Raw genomic sequence first — 20,116 nt, forward strand, 5'->3', positions numbered from 1 at the left:
GGACCCGTCTCCCTCTTCCCACCTTCCCCCGCTGACCGCGGCGGTGCCTGCGGCAGAGCCTCCCTCTGCAGCAGCCCCTTGCACTTGGCTCGCACTTCTGGGCGCTGTCCATGGTTGCAGCAGCTTTCGGCGCGCCACGTCAGGAGGCCGCAGCAGGGCCCTGCGATTGGCGGAGGAGCCCCTCGCCATACCCCAGCACCTCCGCCCACACGCCCCGGCGCCCGAGGCGCGTGCCAGAGAGCGTGCCCGGCGCGCCCCGGGGCTCCTGGGCGGCACACCCACTTTCCTTATTAGGGCAGAGTCGGGTGCCCAGAGCCGGCGGCCGGGCGAGGGGTGGGGCGGGGAGCCCTGGGGCCAGACGGCCGAGGGCGCAAGCACAGCCTCAGCCGCAGCCGCCTCAGAGCGGCAGAAGGGAGCAGTCGGTCGCTGCGCCCCGGCGGGCCACTTTCCCGGGACCCCGCTCCTCTTCCTTGGGCCGTGATTTTCCACTGCGCCCCTCCGAGTACCCGGGTTCCAAACCCCTAGCCACGACATGGAAGAATTTTTGCAACGCGCCAAATCTAAACTGGTAAGTTGAGTGAGCAAGGCTGTGTGTGCGCGCGCGAGTATGCTGATGGAAAGATGAAGAGGAAAAGGTGTTGCAGCAGAGGAGGAAGCAGCAACTTTGCCACGGAGTTATCAGGGTGTGCGGGTTGTCTCCTGGAAGAGATCTCTGGAACTCTGGCTCTTAAAGCTGACAATCTGTCTCCAGAATCTTCCACCGCAACCAGACGAGGTGCAGAGCTGAAGGAGGTTGTGGCCTGGCTGAAGTTGGGTCGCTTCTGTCCAGCTTCGGTCCCTAAATCAGCAGTTTGCTCCTGAAAGCTAAGGGATAAATGGGTGTGGTCTTCCTTGAGATAAAGAGCCCAGCCTTCTGCAGATGCATTATGTGTAAGTGTAAAAGGAAAAAAAGAGACCCTTAGAACTGTACTTCAGCTGGAGGTGACAAAAGTGAGGAAGTCAGGGTGCTGGGTAGCAAGGACATGTGTGGTACTGGAGAATCCACAGAATAGAGCTTGCTCCACCGCAGGAGTTAGGGATATTCTAGTGTGTCTTGTGTCTCGCTAATTCCTGTTCACATCTGTAAATTGGGGCGGAGGCAGAAGGGGAAAGCTCTAACTGTTGGTGTTCTGGAGTTTACCAGATCATCGTTCTCCCGGGAGCAGACCTGTGTGTTAGCCCATGTTTACCATATCACTGTCCAAACAGTGAATGGGCAACTCCACTGTGTATGTTAACAGTTGCTACACATTCTGAAACAACAGACTCTAGCAGTTTCTTAATTCCAAACTGTTTTGGCTCTCCAGCACAGCAGTAATAAACATAATGGAAATGTTTCTGTTTTGGCAGAAAAAAAAGAAAATCCTGTACTCATTTAGAAGCAATATCTTTAAAGAACTGTAAAAGCACCTTTTACAGGCCTGGTATAGAAAGAAATGCATAATTTATGATGCCTTTAACCTTTAAGCCTTCATAGAAGCCAAAATATAAAGTCTGCATTAAGGTAATGTTTTAATCACAAAGCAGGATATTTGCAGGGTTATTACTGTAACTCATTTACCCTCGCACAACAAAGGGAGTGCAGGAAGGGAGGGCCCAAAGGTACCTGAACCACCATTCAGAGTGCAGACGGAAGTGTGAGCCTTACAATGGTCTAACTGTAAGTATCTTGTAAAAGACCATTAAAGTTGATAAGTGCTTATATAAAACTTTCTACCTGAAACCTCCCAGAGAGTTGAACGTTTGTGGAGATTTCAGAGTTGAGGAAGTTTGCGATCATCTCTGTGTTTATTGACCCTTTTATAGTTTTGCTAGAGCACATGGATGAAAATACTAATTTCAGAAACTCAACTAAGTATTTGGCATTTCTAATAGTATGAGTACATGTTCTGTTCTTTACCTAGTAATGAAGGAGAAATGTTCAAAAATGAAAGACAATTTTGGCAACTGTGCGTGTGTGTGTATGAAAACGGTAATCAATGACAAACAGAGTTCTGGGCTGTATCTATTTTTCACTCCCATAACATTTATTTATCAATATTTTCACAATAAACATTTAGACTGTGGGGTCTGATATGAGCAAGAGGTTTGTCTCAATTCTGAGGAGCAGTTGCTGGAATGGAAATTTCCCTATTTCTGAGTAATCAGTTGAAAGTAATCTGTAATTTATTTACCGAGTCCCTTCATTAGACGAGCAATTGCTCTACATCATTAAAAAAAAAAAAAGGACAGGAAAGAGAAGCGGTTGTCTGAAATATTGTTACCAGTTTCATTTCTGAGCCAGAACAATTACTGCTAATTTTATCGTTTCTTGGAATAAGCTTCTTCTAGAAATCATGATTAACCTTTCACATCCAGCCACAGCAAAGGTGTTTTGGTCACTTTTAGTGTCATATTTTCCTGATAAGTTACATTTTCTAGGTAATAAGATTTTTACTTAATGTATGACACTCAAATATAGTAGTAGATAACATTCTCCTTTAGAGGATAGATAACCTTTTTCTTGGAGAAAATAAATTAAGTCAGTGTCATTCACTTGTGGGAAATTTATTTATAATAAAAAGGTAAGATTTGGCCGGGTGTGGTGGCTCACGCCTGTAATCCCAGCACTTTGGGAGGCTGAGGCGGGTGGATCACCTGAGGTCAGGAGTTTGAAACCAGCCTGGCCAACATGGTGAAACCTCATCTCTACTAAAAGTACAAAAATTAGCCGGGCATGGTGGCGTGTGCCTGTAATCCCAGCTACTAGGGGGCAGAGGCAGGAGAATCACTTGAACCTCGGAGGCGGAGGTTGCAGTGAATCGAGATTGTGCCACTGCACTCCAGCCTGGGCAACAGAGCGAGGCTCAGTCTCAAAAATAAAATAAAATAAAATAGTAAGATTTTTAAAAAATTCAGCCAATCCTTTGGAAAACATTTTAAGGCGAAGAAATTTACCATGCTGATTTTTACTTAAGCCTTATTAGACCAGAATTAGAATGTAAGAGCTATGTTTTAAATGTTTTTCTTTAGAAGTTTAGCTATATGATACCTAAAAAAAAAAAAGCCTAATTGCTAATATTTTTTTCCTATTTGGCTTAATTGCTTTGTTATTCTGTAGGCATTATATATATATTTTTAATGGTTTGAAATAGTTAATGACTCTTTCAAAGTCCTAACATAACCTCATCATCATTGGGGCTAGCTAATTCCAATAGGCAAAAAGAACTTTAAATTGCAAAATGGAATTGCTATTAGCCATAGATATAATCTCCAATAATCAAAATGTTGGAAAAATTGTGTGTCTTTTTTTCTGACTTGGAACATATATTATTCATCTGTCATTGTAAGGAGAGAGGAAACTCTGCTATTCTAGGCCAGGCCCCTAGGTTGAACAGAAGTCTTCGAAGGAAAAGGATATTTTGAATTTTTATCAGGTAGTTTGGAGCTGATTTCCTTTGAAGTTAGGAGATCACTCTCAATTCTATTTTTAATCCCAATCTGGTCCTACTACTCTTTAAACTGAGGCAGATTCACTGACATAATCCCATCCTCCTTTTCCCTAAATCTCCCTTTCTAATACCTTTCCCTCCCTCCTGAGAATACTCAGTATTTATCAGAAATGGCAAAAGTAAACTCCAGATGTGGCCTCAGAGACATCCCTCCTCCTGGGGCTCAAATGCTTCTCATGTGGGCCTGACTTCTGCCTGGTTAGGACAGGCTGGGGGCTAGAGCATATTTGTGAAAAACTTGGTTGGAGGTGGGGCACGGCTAGGGAGGTAGTTACTTCTTCCAAGCAGTCTCCGGAAATGCTCCCTTCTAGACAAACAAGGAATGACACATATGGAATTGACATGAGGATTGTTAAAGCAATAATAACAGTAGGATAAGCAATCTGAGAGCAAGCCCCGCAAGCTTGAGATTGTAATCAAAGAGTGGCGCTTCCTAGTTGAAATCACTTCCTTGATGTGAGAACCCAGCCATATTTTTGGTCTGGATACTTACTACTAGAACTAGAAATGAGAGTGCAAACGTATTTTCTTTTTTCTCCTGCCCATTCAGAGTTGCAGAAATCAAATCCTGTAGTTCCAGATCAGTCCTTAAGTTTTAGCCTTGCTTTCTATTCTTAGTTACATCACTTCTATGGTAAGAGAAGTTGAAGGAGTGTAGGGAATGAGGGCTCCGTGCTCTATGCTGTGATTTGGGAAATGACCCTCAACTTCATAGTGGTCAGCTCAGGAAAGTATTCAGGACAAGGACAGTTTCATGGCAGTAAATGGTCCATGTTCCCATGAAGTTTGGGGGGAAAAAATGAAGTACATGAGGAATCATCTGGGGATGGGTAGAGAGTTCTGGGGCTCTGGCTGGCAGGAAGCCAGGCTCCCCACACTGGGCCTCTGCTGCTGAGCCTCCCTCACTGCCCAGACACCCCCAGCTGATGCAACTCAAGCAGCTGTTAATGGGTGGAGATCACCACAGCCCACATGCCCTATGATGTAGGTCAGGAGCCAGCCTTGGGTGGTGGGGGTGGGGATGTTGTCAGCTGTCACCAGCAGGATACAGGGCACATCAGTGTCCCAGGAATGCTGTTTTCAACAAGAAGGTGGAGAGAGTCACTACTGCAGTCCAGGGGATGTATCTGCTACTTCAGCAGCGGCAGCTGTGGAAGAAGGGCTCATTTCTGCAGTAGGTATTAGTTGATATGTGGACTTCTACAGAAGAAAAATTCTGGGTGACTTGAATGTCAGCTCATACTCTGTGATATGTAGCATAGGACAAGAAAGCACATTCAAAACTCTAAATGAACAACTGCATTAGAGTTATTACAGGAGATGGGGTTTTAAAAAAGAAAGAAAGACTGCAGTATATCTGCAGAATAATCAACTTGATTGGAAATTGAAGGAATATATTCTTCCTGATTTCCTCTTGCATGGGAAGAAGGTTGTGTGTATCAATAAAAAGGATATTTAAAGTGAATGCTTCATACCTTTTAAAGGGCTGCTGCGGTAAGGACTAGTAATGATGAAGAAGCTGGCAGAGCTGTTTCATTTCAGGAGCTGAGCTCATTCTGATCAGAGACCATGGGATCAGCTCCTGCCCCACTGCAAACCAGGGCAGGTGCTCTTGAGACCATGCCTCTTGCCAGAGCATTTATGAGCTGGAAACTCAGGAATCCAAAGCACTTCTGTGAATGTGATACCCCTTGCTTAGGGGCTGATGATTAATGAACCCTTGATTGCTTTGGTCCTGGAGTTAGCTTCATTTCTCACTGCCAGATCATTCAGACGAACAGCTGCGGATTGTCCCAGTCCTGGGACCTTCGGAGAAGAGCCACACTTTTTTAGTGTATACAGATCTTCAAGTAGATCAGTCTGTCTCAAAGGAAGAGAGGTGCTCCCTGTGATTCAGACAGCATCTTGAGTCTTGGAGGACATGGGATCAGGTGAGCAAGGTCACCCTTTAGGCAGTGATTTGGGGACTATTTTGTCAACTAAGTAAACAGCTGATGGCTTTGGTATAACCAGTTTGTTTCTATGTGACATTTTTTTGGGCAGATATTAACATAATTTTGAGTTTGGTAAACTGGTCTGGAGAGCTCCTGTAAGCAATGGCTTGGTGATGGAGGCATTATTCCTCCAGGGAGGGGGTAGAGGGAACCTACCCCTCCGTGAATGTTACCTGAGCAGTGAGAAGAATGAGGGAAGAATACTTGGGGTCTGGATAAAGGCTGCAAAAGAGGAAACAATATCAGGGGACCAGAGAGAGGGGATGCAATGTTAGTTACTGATTTTTCTTGAACCTTGGGGATTATGGGAGAGTCCTGGAGTTTGAAGTCTTCTTGAAAGGAAACTGGGGAGGGCTGATGTATTCAGGAGGCAGCATTCCTATGGAGGGTGATAGGAATAGTGCTCTCTGAGTTTGTATAGTACACAACCTGCACAGTCATTCGTGGCTACCCTGTTAGGGGTCTCAAAGTAGCGTACTCAAAATCTCTAGCATTGTCCCAAATCCATTTCTTTCTGAGCCCTGTGGCTTTGGACTTTGGTTTCCAGGGAAAGGAAGTCTTTCTTCTTGAGAGCTCATATAAGACTAATTGGGCTCTAGATCACCCTGGAAAATCAGACCCACAAAGTTTGGGTTAGAATAATCAAGCTGATAAACACAGCTTTGGTTTCTTAATCTGAAAAATGGAATAATGATGCCTACTTTGCATGTTTGTTGCAAAGCCACAATGATGTATTCATAGCCCTTAGCACAGAACCTGGAACAATGGTGGGTCTTTCCACTTGCCACCAAGCCCATCCTCTTCTGTACTGCCTTATCTTAGTGAATGGCATCGTGATTCATCCAGTTTCTCCAGCTGAAAACTTCCTTTTCCCTCATCCCTTCCCTAACCCACCCTATCCTTAAGTCACCCAGATGACTACAATGGCTGGCAAACTGCTTTCACCCTGCTTCCAGGGAGATCATTTTGAGATCATCTTTCACACCTTTCCTACCCCTCCCTTAAAACCTCCTCATCACTTTCTACTGTTCTTAGGAGAATGGACACACTTTTAGCATGACCTGATCTGCTATCCAGCTTCTTTCTGGCTTTTCCTCCAGCTCTCCTTGGCTTAAATAACTCCTGCCTCTTAGGTTAGACAAAGAAAAGACTCTTCTAAATGAGCCCCCTCCCCTGCTCCTTGAGTCTAAGTCAGGTATTTTGGTAATTTTCTAGATCACTTATTTCCGCTTGTCATTATATCTCTATTGGGCATGTTTGTTCGATTAATGCCAGTTTGGTGAGAGTAGGGACCAGGGTCTGTATCATTTTGCTCACCATTGTATCTCCAGGTTCTGGTGCAGTACCTGATGCTCAAAGAGTGTTTTTAGAATTAATAAACCCTAAAGGCAAGAGTCCTGCACAAAGCATGGCACTTTGTAGTGGCTCGATAAAAATAAATAAACGGAGGGCCAGGTCTAGATTTTTGGAGGTCTGAATCTGAAGAAGGGCTAGTGTCAGGAGGCAGGAAGCCATATTTGTTTGCTAGAAGAAGGTGAAGGACACTAAAGTCAAGGAGCACCATATTGTACTTCACACACAGTAAGTACTTAATACAAAGTGTTACGACAAAATAAAAATTTAATTTTTATGCATGACTGCTTGGGATCTATAAATATTGGTTGAACTAAAGCATGAATGGAGAGAGGCAGAGGAGAGGAATGGGGCACTAAAAGCCTCTGCAAAACTGCATTGGGTAGATCAGCCAACAGTGGAACTATTGGAACCATAGGTTCTCCTCCATGTGGCTCAAAGACTAGAAGTTGGGCTCCCCCAAGGCCAACCACTGTACCAAGTCAGCCCAGCCTGTTCTTTTGCTGCCCCTTGACCAGTGCTAATATCGTGAGAGAGATTGGCAGGGAAGCTATTCAGAGTCCTTAAGAGAAAAGATTAGGCATTCCAGACTTCCTGTCCAGCCCTGGCACTGCAGACCTCATGTGTGGGGTAAACCCATGCATGATCCTGAGTCAGACCTCTCGTCCAGCCAGTGGGACTGTTTGTGGTTGAGCACGATCATGGTCTCCCACTTCATCTAACTCTCCTGGATGCGACCAGACCTTCCTAGGTATTTGTTTTAGCCTGTAATGCCAGAGTCTTTTTGAACTGATGATGTCTAGGAAAATTGCATTTCTTTGGCTCCATGCATTTGATATTTCTTGCTTTGGCTTCCCGGAAGCTTAAAGCTATGTTGGTGCTTCATTTTCTTAGCCTAGGATCTCTGAACTAAGGTTTTTTTTGTTTTGGTTTTTTAATTGTTATTACTGAGTTTTAATCTCATTATAGTTGTTTTAATTTTTTTACTTTAATGTATATGCACTTTTATTATAAGTAGGTTATCCTTTTGGTTACTGGCAAGAATAAATAAATACATCTTATAATAATATGTACAACCTTGAGTATATATTGGTGACCAGTCTGGCCTAATTCAGGGTTCATCTACTCAAATTTGAGAATTAGCTTTTTTTAGTAATAGAGAATATAGTGCGGGACTTCAGAATAAGTAGCTGAAAGGAAACATCAACACAGTCCAAAGATTGTCTGTGTTCTCATCCTTGATGATTGCTGACCTCCCTGGGAGCAGCAATAGCCACACTTTCTTACATCTGAGCCCATAAACAGGGAACTGTGAGGCAGCCCCTGGCAGAGGCTGCCTGCCGTAAATTAGATCCTGGGAGATTTTCCTAGACTATGAGTTGTGGATTTAGGAGACCCTTAGAAAGACTTTTGTCCTCCTTCCCACTTCTTGCCCCCTAAAGGCAGTACAGCGGGGTGGCTAATCATGTGGAGCCAGTGCCCGATTTCAAATCCTAACCCCACCACTTTTACTTGCTAGTCACACAATCTTAGTTTCTTAGCCTCCCCGAGTCTCAGTTTCGTCATCTGTAAATGAGAACAGTAGTAGCACTGGCCTCACGGGGCTGCTGCATGTGTGTATGCCCTGAGACGAGGACATGATCTGCATGCACAGTAATAAAAACATGAAAAGACCACTAGCGAACAAGAGCCAGGAAGCCCTATTTACATTTCACAGAAACAGGAACAATTCTTAGCTCTCTTGCGATTCAGTTAGAATTTGCGGAATATCTGTCTTAGCTCTAAGAGATACTTTTAAAATTTGATTTAACTCCCACAATGGTCTTGTAAGGTAGGTACTAATCTCCTTTTGCAGTTGTCGAAACTGAGGCTCAGTGAGGTTAAGAGGTTTGCTCAGGCCGGGTGCAGTGGCTCATGCCTGTAATCCCAGCACTTTGGGAGGCCCAGGCAGGCAGATTGCCTGAGGTTAGGAGTTCCAAACCAGTCCAGCCAACATGGTGAAAATTACTACTAAAAATACAAAAAAATTAACTGGGCATGGTGGTGTGCGTCTATAATCCCAGCTACTCGGGAGGCTGAGGCAGGGGAATTGCTTGAATCAGGGAGGTGGAGGTTGCAGTGAGCCAAGATCGTGCCTCTGCACTCCTTCCAGCCTGGATGACAGAGCGAGACTCCATCTCAAAAAAAAAAAAAAAAAAAAGAGGTTTGCCCAAGGTTGCACAGCCACAAAGAGTAGAGCTGGAGTTTGCTTCCGGATCACCTGACTTCAATTCTAGGACCTTCTTCCTCATACCATATGCACCTCTTCCCACAAGATCTCCTGGAACATTTCGTTCTCCTTAAATTAAAAGTGAACAGCTTGACAAGTTTATAGGAGGGCTGAGTGGTAAGTTAGTGAAATTGCACATATATTGTTCACGCTGACCCAAGAGGGGTTCATTCTTCTGTGTTGCTTATTTTATATTAAAATCTTTTGGACAACAGAATATCAACCAATGTTACTGAAATCCTGCTATGAGAAAAACATGATGTTAGGCCATCTGAGATTTGGTTGAATACGTTGTGAGATTGTTCTCACTGCATGCCCATTTCAAAGAAAATTAACTGATAAACGATTTGGAGGAGAATGTGTGTGACTAGCTTTTAGAGTAATTAGAAATATTGTGGGCATTTGGTGAAATGTTAAGAACAAGAATGCATTTTTAAAAGAGTTTAAATGCCTCTTATTTGCCATCAAGGTTATTTGGTTTTGTAGTTCCTTCACTGTTGCCACTCTCTTATTAGTGGCCTTAAATATCACTTTGATGGATTGACCGATGTCAGGGGGTCTAGGCAGGAGAAGATCCAGGGTTAGAACACAGCTCTCAGTTGTGTCAAGTCCACTTTGGCTCTCTAGTCTGCTGGTTTAGCAGTGCCCCAGAAAACTGTTGATTATGCTCATGATACACACAGAAGTGAAGGAAAGGGGAAGAAAGGAAAGAAGAAAGGTGGAGGCCAAATTGCAAGGGAAATAGGAGAAAAGAAAGCGATAAAAGGATTCAAGAAGGAAGCAGGTCTGAACATCCTTCCACAATTCAGGACAGGATGTGTTGTAAGTGCAACAGTTCTTATGTCCACGGTCACTTCCCTGGCACATCAGCCAACCCAAAGTCACCCCAAAACTAGGAATTGGACAAAGGCAACTAAAATTGATTATTGAAAACCTATCATCAGTTAGTTCTTTTCTCACAGGAAAATTCCCTAAGCACGATCTCTGAGGCTATTTGCGAGATGATACTTGTAAATCATTCACAGAAATGCTGAGAGCACAGCAAAACACATGAATGCTAGCTATCATCATTGAGGTTACTATTTAATGTGCACTTTGACACAGTGTTCACCAACCTGGTTTTCTCAGAAGGGGATGATGGAAAGGGAGGTGGCTGCCAGAGGCTGTAATAGATGATGACTTACCGTGGGAAAACTACACAAACAAAACCAAAATCAAACAGGACCTATAAGAAGCAGACCTGATGGCAGGCATGGTGGCTCATGCCTATAATCCTAGCACTTTGGGAGGCAGAGGTGGGCAGATCATGAGGCCAGGAATTCAAGATCAGCCTGACCAACATGGTGAAACCCCATCTCTACTAAAAATACAAAAATTAGTGGTGGCACACACCTGTAGTCTCAGCTACTCAGGAGGCTGAGGCAGGAGAATCACTTAAACCCGGGAGGCAGAGGTTGCAGTGAGCCAAGATCGTGCCACTGCACTCCAGCCTGGGTGACAGAGCTAGACTCTGTCTCCAAAAAATAAAATAAAATAAAATAAAATAAAATAAAATAAAAAATTAAGGCAGATCCGGGCCCCCAATAAGTGTCATTCCATTTGGTGTCAGGTAAATAATCCTAAATATCCGCACAGCCCTTGGCAGACATAACATCACTGACATAAAGCACATATCTGACGCTCATAGTAATGAGCCTAAAGAATCAGGGGAAAAAGATCATTTAAATTTAGTGTCCTGTTTAAGAAGAAAGGTGTGGTGCATAAGCGATTTCAGAAAAATTTCCCACTCAGATAATTAACATAGAAAAAAATAGAAAAGAAGTTGTGGCTTGCAGGGTAGGCTTCAGTTGTCTGACAAAGCCTCTGGCATAGGAGACCTTGTTCTTGAGTGAAGCCAGATACGTGAAACGTCATGGTTTATAAGTGATCATGAGTCAGGATGGAAGTTGATGGTGCAAAAATGTGAGTCTGATGTGGGGAGGCATAAATAGGCCTCAGCACGTACAAGATATGAGCAGCCTGGCACCCCACTCCCATTCTCAGTGGAGAACTAAATCTGGTTCTTGACTCCAGAGGAGGCACAGCAATGACCACAGAGGTATAAAATAAGGTCCCTGAGAAAAGCCCGTGAGGGACCAGAAGACTGCTGATGGCCTTGCAATTCTTTGAAAGGTTCTTATGGAAGAGTTTCCACCCATGGAAATTATTTCTTCCCCTCAGTTGAAAAAACAGGATTTTTAGGATGAGTGGCTTTTTTTTCTCCCTCTTAAGGAAGCCCATTCATTAAGGTCCCCCCCCCGTTTTTTTTGAGACGGAATCTTGCTCTGTTGCTAGGCTGGAGTGCAATGGAGCCATCTTGGCTCACTGCAACCTCTACCTCCCTGGTTCAATAGATTCTCCTGCTGCCTCAACCTCCTGAGTAGCTGGGATTACAGGCAAGCGCCATCATGCCCAGCTAATTTTTGTGTGTGTGTCTTTAGCAGAGACAAGGTTTCACCATGTTGGCCAGGCTGATCTCAAACTCCTGACCTCGGGTGACCCACCCGCCTCAGCCTCCCAAAGTGCTGGGATTACAGGTGTGAGCCACCGTACCCGGCTGGTCCTTTTTTTTTTTTTTTTTTTTTTTTTTGCTGCAGAAAATTAAGGAAAGGGTGCAAAAAGAGAAATGTGCATGCTGGCTTCCTCCTCTCCAGCAAGAGCAGAGGCAGAAGCTCATCCTTGAGGCAGAAGCATTTTGATCCTCTTTGCATTCCTCAGACACATTTTCTGTAACAAGTGGTCAGTGGTGCTGGCCAGACCAGCACCTGGCTCTGAGAAGATAGAAATGTCACAGCATGTGGACAGATCAGCTGCTCCCTGCCACGGGTATGTCTGAGAGGACAGGACACGTGCCTGGCTGCTCCCTGAGAAGGCAGTGTCCCTGGTCCTCTCTCCAGGGAGGCAAGAAGGGGCAAATCCCATTCTGTCCTCCATTCTTGATTCTTTACAGTTAAATATTTCCCTTGGCCCTTAGCAAGCTGGTTTGTTTTTCATGCGACACATCCTGGTCAAACTATGGGGTATGATTCTCTCATCCTTCATTGGCTACGATATAAAGAGACTTCTGGAGCTACTTCCTTTTGGAGGACTGGATTCTTGCAAGGAAAAGCGGGCAGTCTTTTAGCCGATTCTTGTGGATCAATTTACAACTTTGATTCAGGTTTTGTTTTATCTTTTGAGTGTTTACCAAGATCATTGAGAGAACTTGTTTTTTCTCTTTAGATGTTGGGCAAATTGCAAGCATGGTCTTAAGAAATGTGTATAGGTCACAGAAAAAGATAAACAAAAGGGACACATTTTATTCCCTAGGTGAATCTTTCTTCTATTGTTTAATTATGAATCTGCTTTGCAAGACCCTAAAATAAAGCCATCCATGAAGCAAAGCAATTTCCATGGCCCTGTGACTGATCATGTGCTTGCCACTTGGCTGATACCCTTGGACTGTGGCCTGAAGTGTCATTACTCTTGGCTCCAGTCTCCAGAAAACCCAGACATAAACTCACTGTGGTGGATGCAGATCAAAATGCCATCCCAGAGCTGGCTTTTAAAATGTTTTGAAAAATTCGTTATCCCTCTAAGCCATTAGATCACTTTGAGCCTTATGGGGAACAAATGTATTTCTCACTTCTGTGGAATTATTTCATGCCAAAATAGCCTCCTGACCAAGCGCAACATCTCTGTACAAATCAATTCATACACAAAGGGTTTCATAGGCTGGCATTTACGTAGACGGCTCTGATGAATCTCATAAACACTGAGCCACACTTGTTACAATTGGCCCCTTTGTTGGACTTCTGCTGTCAGCAGGATTTATATTCAGCCACTCTGATCACCATGTCACCCTGGGTACACCCTGACCCGTCACTTCAGGGAGTGCTGTGGAAAACAGCCATCAGGGTTCCTTGTGTTTAAGTACAGCATTCTGTGGCCATCATCTTTTATTTACGATTTCTTGTTGTGTAACTGAGTTATTTTAACAATTATAGAATCACAGACCTTTACATTGGAAACTACCATAGAATCATAGGGTTTTTTTGTTGTTGTTGTTTGTTTTGTTTTTAGAACCAGGGTCTCCTTCTGTTACGCAGGCTGGAGTACAGTGGCAAGATCATGATCGTGGCTCACTGTACCCTTGAACTTGTAGGCTCAAGCGATGCTCCCACCTCAGCTTCCCAAGTAGCTACGACTACAGGCATGTGCCACCAAGCCTGGCTAATGTTTCATTTTTTATTTTGTAGAGACGAGGTCTCATTATGTTGCCCAGGCTGGTCTTGAACTCTTGTCATGTTCCTTGTCATGAAGGATCTCAAGTGATCCTTCTGCCTAGGCCTCTCAAACTGTTGAAATTAGAGGCGTGAGCCACTGTGCCCAGCCTAATCACAGACTTTTAGCATTGAAACAGATGACTTTAGACATCTATTTCAGTCTCCTCATATGATATTTCAGGCTTAGTTTCTTTGTAAAATAATAAACAAGCAATAAGGTATATTTGGAAAATAGAGGAAAGCTGAAAAATTACCCATAAAAAGAAAAAATTAAAACTAAAAATAAAATCACCCACTTTCATTGAAGCATGACTCTTGGTGATATTTTGGCAAGTAGTTTTCTTAGTCTTTCTTCCTCGTGCACAGGACTTAAGATATTTGTATATCTTGCAACCCTGATTTTTATTTTACTTAACATTATTTATTATTTTCCTATGTTATTACATAGTATTCAAAATCAACATCTTAAATAATAGAACACAGTTTAATAAAGAAGACCTACCGAGGTTAAACCTTTTCATTGTCCCTCCTTTTTGCTATTGTTAATTACTATGACAAACATCTTTGCACACACATAAAAACATTTTATCCCGTTTAGAATTATGTTCTTAAACTGGCTTTCCAGTATGCAATGATTAGGGAAAAAGATATTAATATTCTTAAGCTTCTTTATACATCTTTTTAAATTGACTTCTGGGTGAACTCTTCCCAAATTTCAAGACTCAGAGAGGTTAACTAGTGCCACAGTACATTGTGACAGAGTCAGACATAGATTTGAGGTCTTTTGACCCCGAAGTCTACACTCCGACATGTTAGAGAATTTGCGCGGTATGAGGGAGAATGGTGTCCTGATTGTATACGTCGTGGATCTGAGCAAATAACCTGAAGCGGCCTGCCTGCTGAGTTGAGACAAGCATAACAGAAACTGTGCCACACTAGTTACAAGTCTGCTAATGAGACCAGTAGGTAGAATCTGGCTGGGGGCGCTACTTTCTCCTTGTCTTTTCACTTCCTCTCTCAATTATTTCAAAAAGATTGAGCCTTATGGAACAGTAAAGCTATTGCTGCTCTGCTCGATGTGGTCACTTGGAGCACGGTGTTGCCCTTCATAACTGTTGTCACTTACTTGATCTCATTTGATTAACCTTGGGGAGGGTTGATGTTATTACATTTATGTCACAATGAAAAGAACAAGGCCAGAGAGTTTGAGTCTGGCCTTGCCCAGAGACACACAGCCAGTAAGTGGCAGAGGTGGGCATAGATTCTCTGTCTTCTAATTTCTAGCATCTGTGTGAAGAAAAATTGATCTATGTTTTCAAAAGATAGTTTGAAGGTCTCACTGAGAGCATAGTGGTTTGGATTCATCTACATAAAAGAAAATGTCCGAGTGAAAATACAGGGCATTTTTCTGAGAGGAGGCTATTCAATGGTGAAATCTATTCATCCTGAAGCCACTTTTCTCTGACACAGGAAAACATACCCATCAAGCTTTGGAGTTTCGTGTGATGGACTCTGATGTACAGTATGCAACTGTGAGATTAATGAATGTGTCGCTGGTGGAAACATGCTGAGCCTGACAGGCTCTGGAGACCAAGTGTCACCTGTAATGGAAAGAAGGCACCTGAGAGGCAGGGTCTCTGGAGGGCCTGTGGGCATTACCTGACATGCCTGTAATGGGACAACAGGTGACTGGATGTCACTTTTAGTCATTTCAGCTGAGAGTTCTCTGTAATGTGGGAAAGAAGTTTAATTGCCTGTAACATCAACTGTTTCCCTGCTACAGAGCAGGTGTGATTCTGTCAAATTCTCTCTTCCAACCTCCCCATTCTCAACTGTTTCTTCATTTGGATCATATTCATTAACTGCACCAAAGACTAAATGCATCCCACACTGATGCAATAGGGAGTAATTTTCGTTTAGTGTAGTTTGATAACACTTAAGCTAAATTCTGCTCTTTCAAAACTCTAAGAAACACATAGATCTCCCTACCCATCTTTTGTATCACCATAGCATGACAAAGGCCACATGATTGCTAAAGCCAATATGTGCAAAGATGAAGATGTATCAGATGCATTGGCCTCTGGATAGTGGTCCTGGGTTGCCTGTGTTTTCCAATCTTTCTTAAGCATTTGATTAATTCACACTGTTGAATAAAGAAAACTGCAAACATAATTGAAAGAAAATCTAGGCAGCTGGAAGTCAAGGTTAGTTTGGACTTGTAATTCTGTATTGGTGAGAATTTTTGGTTGATACTTGCCCTGAAAACCTAATATGATTTTTTTTTTAGAGAAGTCTATTGTCTAATTGGATGATTTGTATACAGTATGATAATTCCTTTACAGACCCCGTGTTGGGAGGCTTCAGTATATGCTGAGGGAAATAGACTTGGGATGATATTTCCTTGTAAATGTTGGTGGGAGTGGAATCACTGACTCTGAGAGACTGATCTGATCTGCATAGTTGTTAAATCATGCACACTTGCTAAATAATTAGCATGCTGTGGGGTGGGGGGTCCTGGAAGTAAATCCTTGCGTGCCCCAATTTTTAGTTGTCCAACTCCTTTCTGAATATACTTCTGCTTTATTTTAAAGACAGAGCAGAAAGCATTGAGGGCCAGATAAGAGCAGTCAAATTAAGCTAGTATCTCACCATGACTGATATCCCATGCTGGATCTCCTCTCCTGTCCCCATTTCTTCAAAATATCTTTACACCACTTCTTATCCTTATCACTCCTCCTTCAGCAGAGCCTGCTCTTGGTCAGCATGCCAGGGAGTTAACATCTATTAGTGTTTCCTCTGCAGCTACATATGTTATTTGACCTTCACCATCATCCTCTGAAACAGGCATCATTATGCCCAGTTTGCAGAGCTGGAAATTGAGGCTCAAAAAGGTCGAGTAACTTGCTCTAGGGCACACAACTAATGAATGTTGGAGCTAAATTTCTAGTGTGCCATTCCTGAGAGTCTTAGCTCATATTTCCACTTCAATAGACTGCAGGGACATAATACACTTACTTCAGGAAGAGTGGTCATTCCGGCAGTGCTATTTAAACTTTCATGCATATAGGAGTCACCTGGGAATCTCGCTGAAAGGCAGACCCTGATTCAGTACACTTTGGGGTAGAACCTGGGATTTTGCGCTTCTAACAGGCTCTCAGGAGATGGCAATGCTGCTGTCCCCCAGAGCCCACAAATCTGAGTAGTGAGAGTCCAAAGCATTGATGAGCCAGGAGGTGGGAGCAGTGCATTAGAATCTGAGGGACTGCACAGCTGGGAGAAGGTGCCCTGCGGTGGAAGTAGCATGCTTCCCCCCAAGGAGGTGTGGCCTTGCTGCAATCACACTGTGGTGAGATGCCTGATGTGCTGCATCTGTTGCTACTGCATTTCAGGTGAGATCATTGGTTTGGGAGGAAAAGAGAATCTTTTTGGCCAGACGAGGTGGCTTACACCTGTAATCCCAACACTCTGGGAGGCTGAGGCGGGAAGATCACTGGAGCACAGGAGTTTGAGACCAGCCAGGGCAACATAGCAAGACCTCGTCTCTACTAAAAATCAAAAAGTAGCTGGGCTTGGTGGTGTGCACCTGTAGTCTCAGCTACTTGGGGGGCTGAGGCAAGAAGATTGCTTGAGCCTGGGAGGTCGAGGTTGTAGTGAGCGAAGATCATACCACTGCACTCCAGCCTAAACCCTGTCTCAAAAAAAAAAAAAAATCTGCAGTCACGCCACCACGCAGAGAGCCATGGGTTCTAATGACCCATAAAACAGGCCCTGAATGCAATACATATTTCTAATATGTATTAAAATTTCTTCATATCCCTTATGCTTTTCTCATACAAAACACAGGGCCTTGTGACTTCACAGTGCCTGGCAGCAAGGAGGGACCGTAAATACATTAATATGACCAGGCACGGTGGGGTCATGCCTGAAATCCCAGCACTTTGGGAGGCCGAGATGGGTGGATCACCTGAGGTCAGGAGTTCAAGACTAGCCTGGCCAACATGGTGAAACCCCCGTCTCTACTAAAAACACAAAAATTAGCTGGGTGTGGTGACATGTGCCTGTAATTCCAGCTACTTGAGAGGCTGAGGCCAGAGAATCGCTTGAACCTGGGAGGCGAAGGTTGAAGTGAGTGGAGATCATGCCAATGTACTTCAGCCTGGGTGACAGAGCGAGACTCCGTCTCAAAAACAACAACAACAACAACAACAAAACATTAACAGGCTGGAGGGAGAAGTAGAAGAGAACTGAAGGAACTGGCAGTCTTTTAGGGAATGCAGAGCTCTTGACTGGGCTCTTTGAATGATCTCAGGAGGAGGAAAGCACACCACTCACCCTACAGAAAACTTAATGTTGGAATGAAACTTTTCTTTCTTTTAAGACAAAACCATTCACAGTTCCCCTCAACACCTTTTGGTCTCTTTCTCTCTTTATCTAAATAATAATAATAATAGTTATTATTATTATTGAGATGGAGTCTCACTCTGTCACCCAGGCTGGAGTGCAGTGGTGCGACTTCGGCTCACTGCAACCTCCACCTTTCGGGTTCAAGCAATTCTCCTGCCTCAGACTCCTGAGTAGCTGGGATTACAGGCCTGCGCCACCACGCCCAGCTAATTTTTGTATTTTTAGTAGAGACGAGGTTTCACCATGTTGGCCAGGATGGTCTTGATCTCTTGACCTTGTGATCTGCCTGCCTTGGCCTCCCAAGGTGCTGGGATTACAGGCGTGAGCCACCGTGCCCAGCCATATCTAAATTATTTAAAATGTTTCTTCTATTTGATGTCGTCTTCCCGGAAGTCCTTGTGACTGGATGGCCTTCGAGTTCTGCTTTCTTGTCCCCACCTGCCCTATTGTTAGTGGTGCATGGTTCCATGTGGTGCTTAGTTATTTATGGTCCTCCTTTATTATTCATGCCTTTCTTCCTTTGTTCATGGCTGTTGCTTAGTCACTGCACTTCTCTGATGTGTTCTTGGTTCTTGCTTCATTTCCTACTGCCCTTTTGTGCTTTTCTATTCCTTTTCTCTTAACACAGAATTCCGTTTCTCTTAACAGTGGGGAGCCCGGAGTGGTTTGTGGAACTTTGTTTAGCTTGGGGATGGTCAGCAGGCATCGTAGAGGTTTTAGGAATTATTTTAGGTGCGGTTCTTTATCAACTGTCTTTCACTAGGTTATGCTGTGGTAGCAAAAATCCCCAATGTCGGTGGCTTTCAGCATTAAAGGTCTATTTCCTGCTCATGTTACAAGTTGCTGAGGGTTAGCTGTGGCTCCAAGTGCCTTCTGCATTCTGGAATGTAGGCAAAAGGAGCAACAGCTGTCTGGGATATGCTGCTCTCATGGGTAGAAGAAGAGAGTTAGGGAGCTGGTAGGCTCCAGTAATCGTTCTTAAAGCTTCTGCTCAGAACTGGAATGAGCTACTTCCACTTTCTCTTCATCAGCCACAGCAAGCAAGTTACATGGCCAAGCCCAGTAGCAGTGGGGTGGGAAGTACACTCTGCCCGTGGGCAGGCACTGAAAGTTTTATGGCACTGTGCAGGGATGGATTATTGTCATTTACAGGAAGGAAAGTTAATAATTAGGAGTAATACTGCAATCTACTACGTGATGAGAGCTAGCATTCACCATCTGGTGGACACTGAACAGAACCACACTTGTATTCTATTGATGGCCATATCAATGGGTAGATTGTGACCAATTAAAAACTTTAAAAAATAGGAGATTTGGGGGACAGTTTCAATTAATGAAAATCTCCAGTAGCTATTTAGTCATCTCTTATGCCTTCAGATGAGGGTTGAGCAGGGGTTGTTTTCATTTGGGATGACTTCAGGCTGCATCTATGTCCCAAGTTAGGAGCTTGGGGAATCTAGGTGAATTCCTTTAGGTCACCAGGGAAGCATTTATGGAATATGACTGCCTGGAAGATCTTTTAAATTCTCTGTGCTTTAGTTTCTTCCCAATATAAGAAATATAAATTGGGACTAACAAAAGATGCTCCTTCATAGGGGATTCTGAAGATAAAGTTAGACAGCATATGTAAAGCTCTTAGACTGTGTCTGGCGCATAATCAGAATTTTTGAGTGAGTGCTCTAATGATGAGGATGATTGCTACTACTGTGATATCTCAACCCCTGCAAAACATATTGGGAATCCCCAAACCACCAGTTTTAGAGTCAATAGACAATCAGATTTATGTTCCTGAGTTAAAGATTTATTTATTAAGATAAAGAAATAAAACCAAAATTAACCCAGAAAGTAGGGGCTTAAATTTCTGGCCTCTTGAAAAAACTAGCCACAATTTCTCTTAAAGAGATTAATTTTTAGGTTGTGTTCACCCCCTTCAGTCACTGTGTGGAGTGAAAATCCTTTAAAATATGTTACGTAAAGTTCTTGGTTTATTAGGTGAACACAGTGCATTTGGGGCTTGTTTGGGTGGCGGAAGTTGTGTGGTTTGCCGGGAAATTCCAAGCAAGGGCAGAAAGGAGAGGCCTCAGGCTTCTGTCCGGAAGTCAGTGGCTTGGCCTCAAGGGACAAGTCCTGGTAGAAATGGGTAAAGCTATGCAGGTTAGTGCTGTGTGGGGTGTTTACTAGTGAACATAATGAGGCTTCTGGCCTGATGACTGTTTTTGTTTCACATCCCATCAGCTGAGCCTGAGAGCCTTAAGGTGAAAG

General features: G+C 43.6%; 1 protein-coding gene across 6 annotated transcripts in view; it reads left to right on the plus strand.

Annotated features, from left to right (window-relative positions):
• Positions 1 to 274: 274 nt before the first annotated feature.
• The window catches only part of PRUNE2 (prune homolog 2 with BCH domain), a 297,985-nt gene continuing 278,143 nt past the window's right edge, over positions 275 to 20,116 (plus strand). For 5 of the 6 annotated variants that reach the window (XM_030809666.1, XM_030809689.1, XM_030809702.1 and 2 more), the window contains exon 1: positions 275 to 568. In XM_030809666.1, the coding sequence (XP_030665526.1) occupies positions 533 to 568 (36 nt within the window). In that variant the 5' untranslated portion in view covers positions 275 to 532. The remainder of the gene's footprint in view (positions 569 to 20,116) is intronic. The other variant, XM_030809686.1, reaches the window with a different exon arrangement.

Source organism: Nomascus leucogenys, chromosome 1a, assembly GCF_006542625.1.
Source record: "Nomascus leucogenys isolate Asia chromosome 1a, Asia_NLE_v1, whole genome shotgun sequence".
Lineage (NCBI taxonomy): Eukaryota > Metazoa > Chordata > Mammalia > Primates > Hylobatidae > Nomascus > Nomascus leucogenys.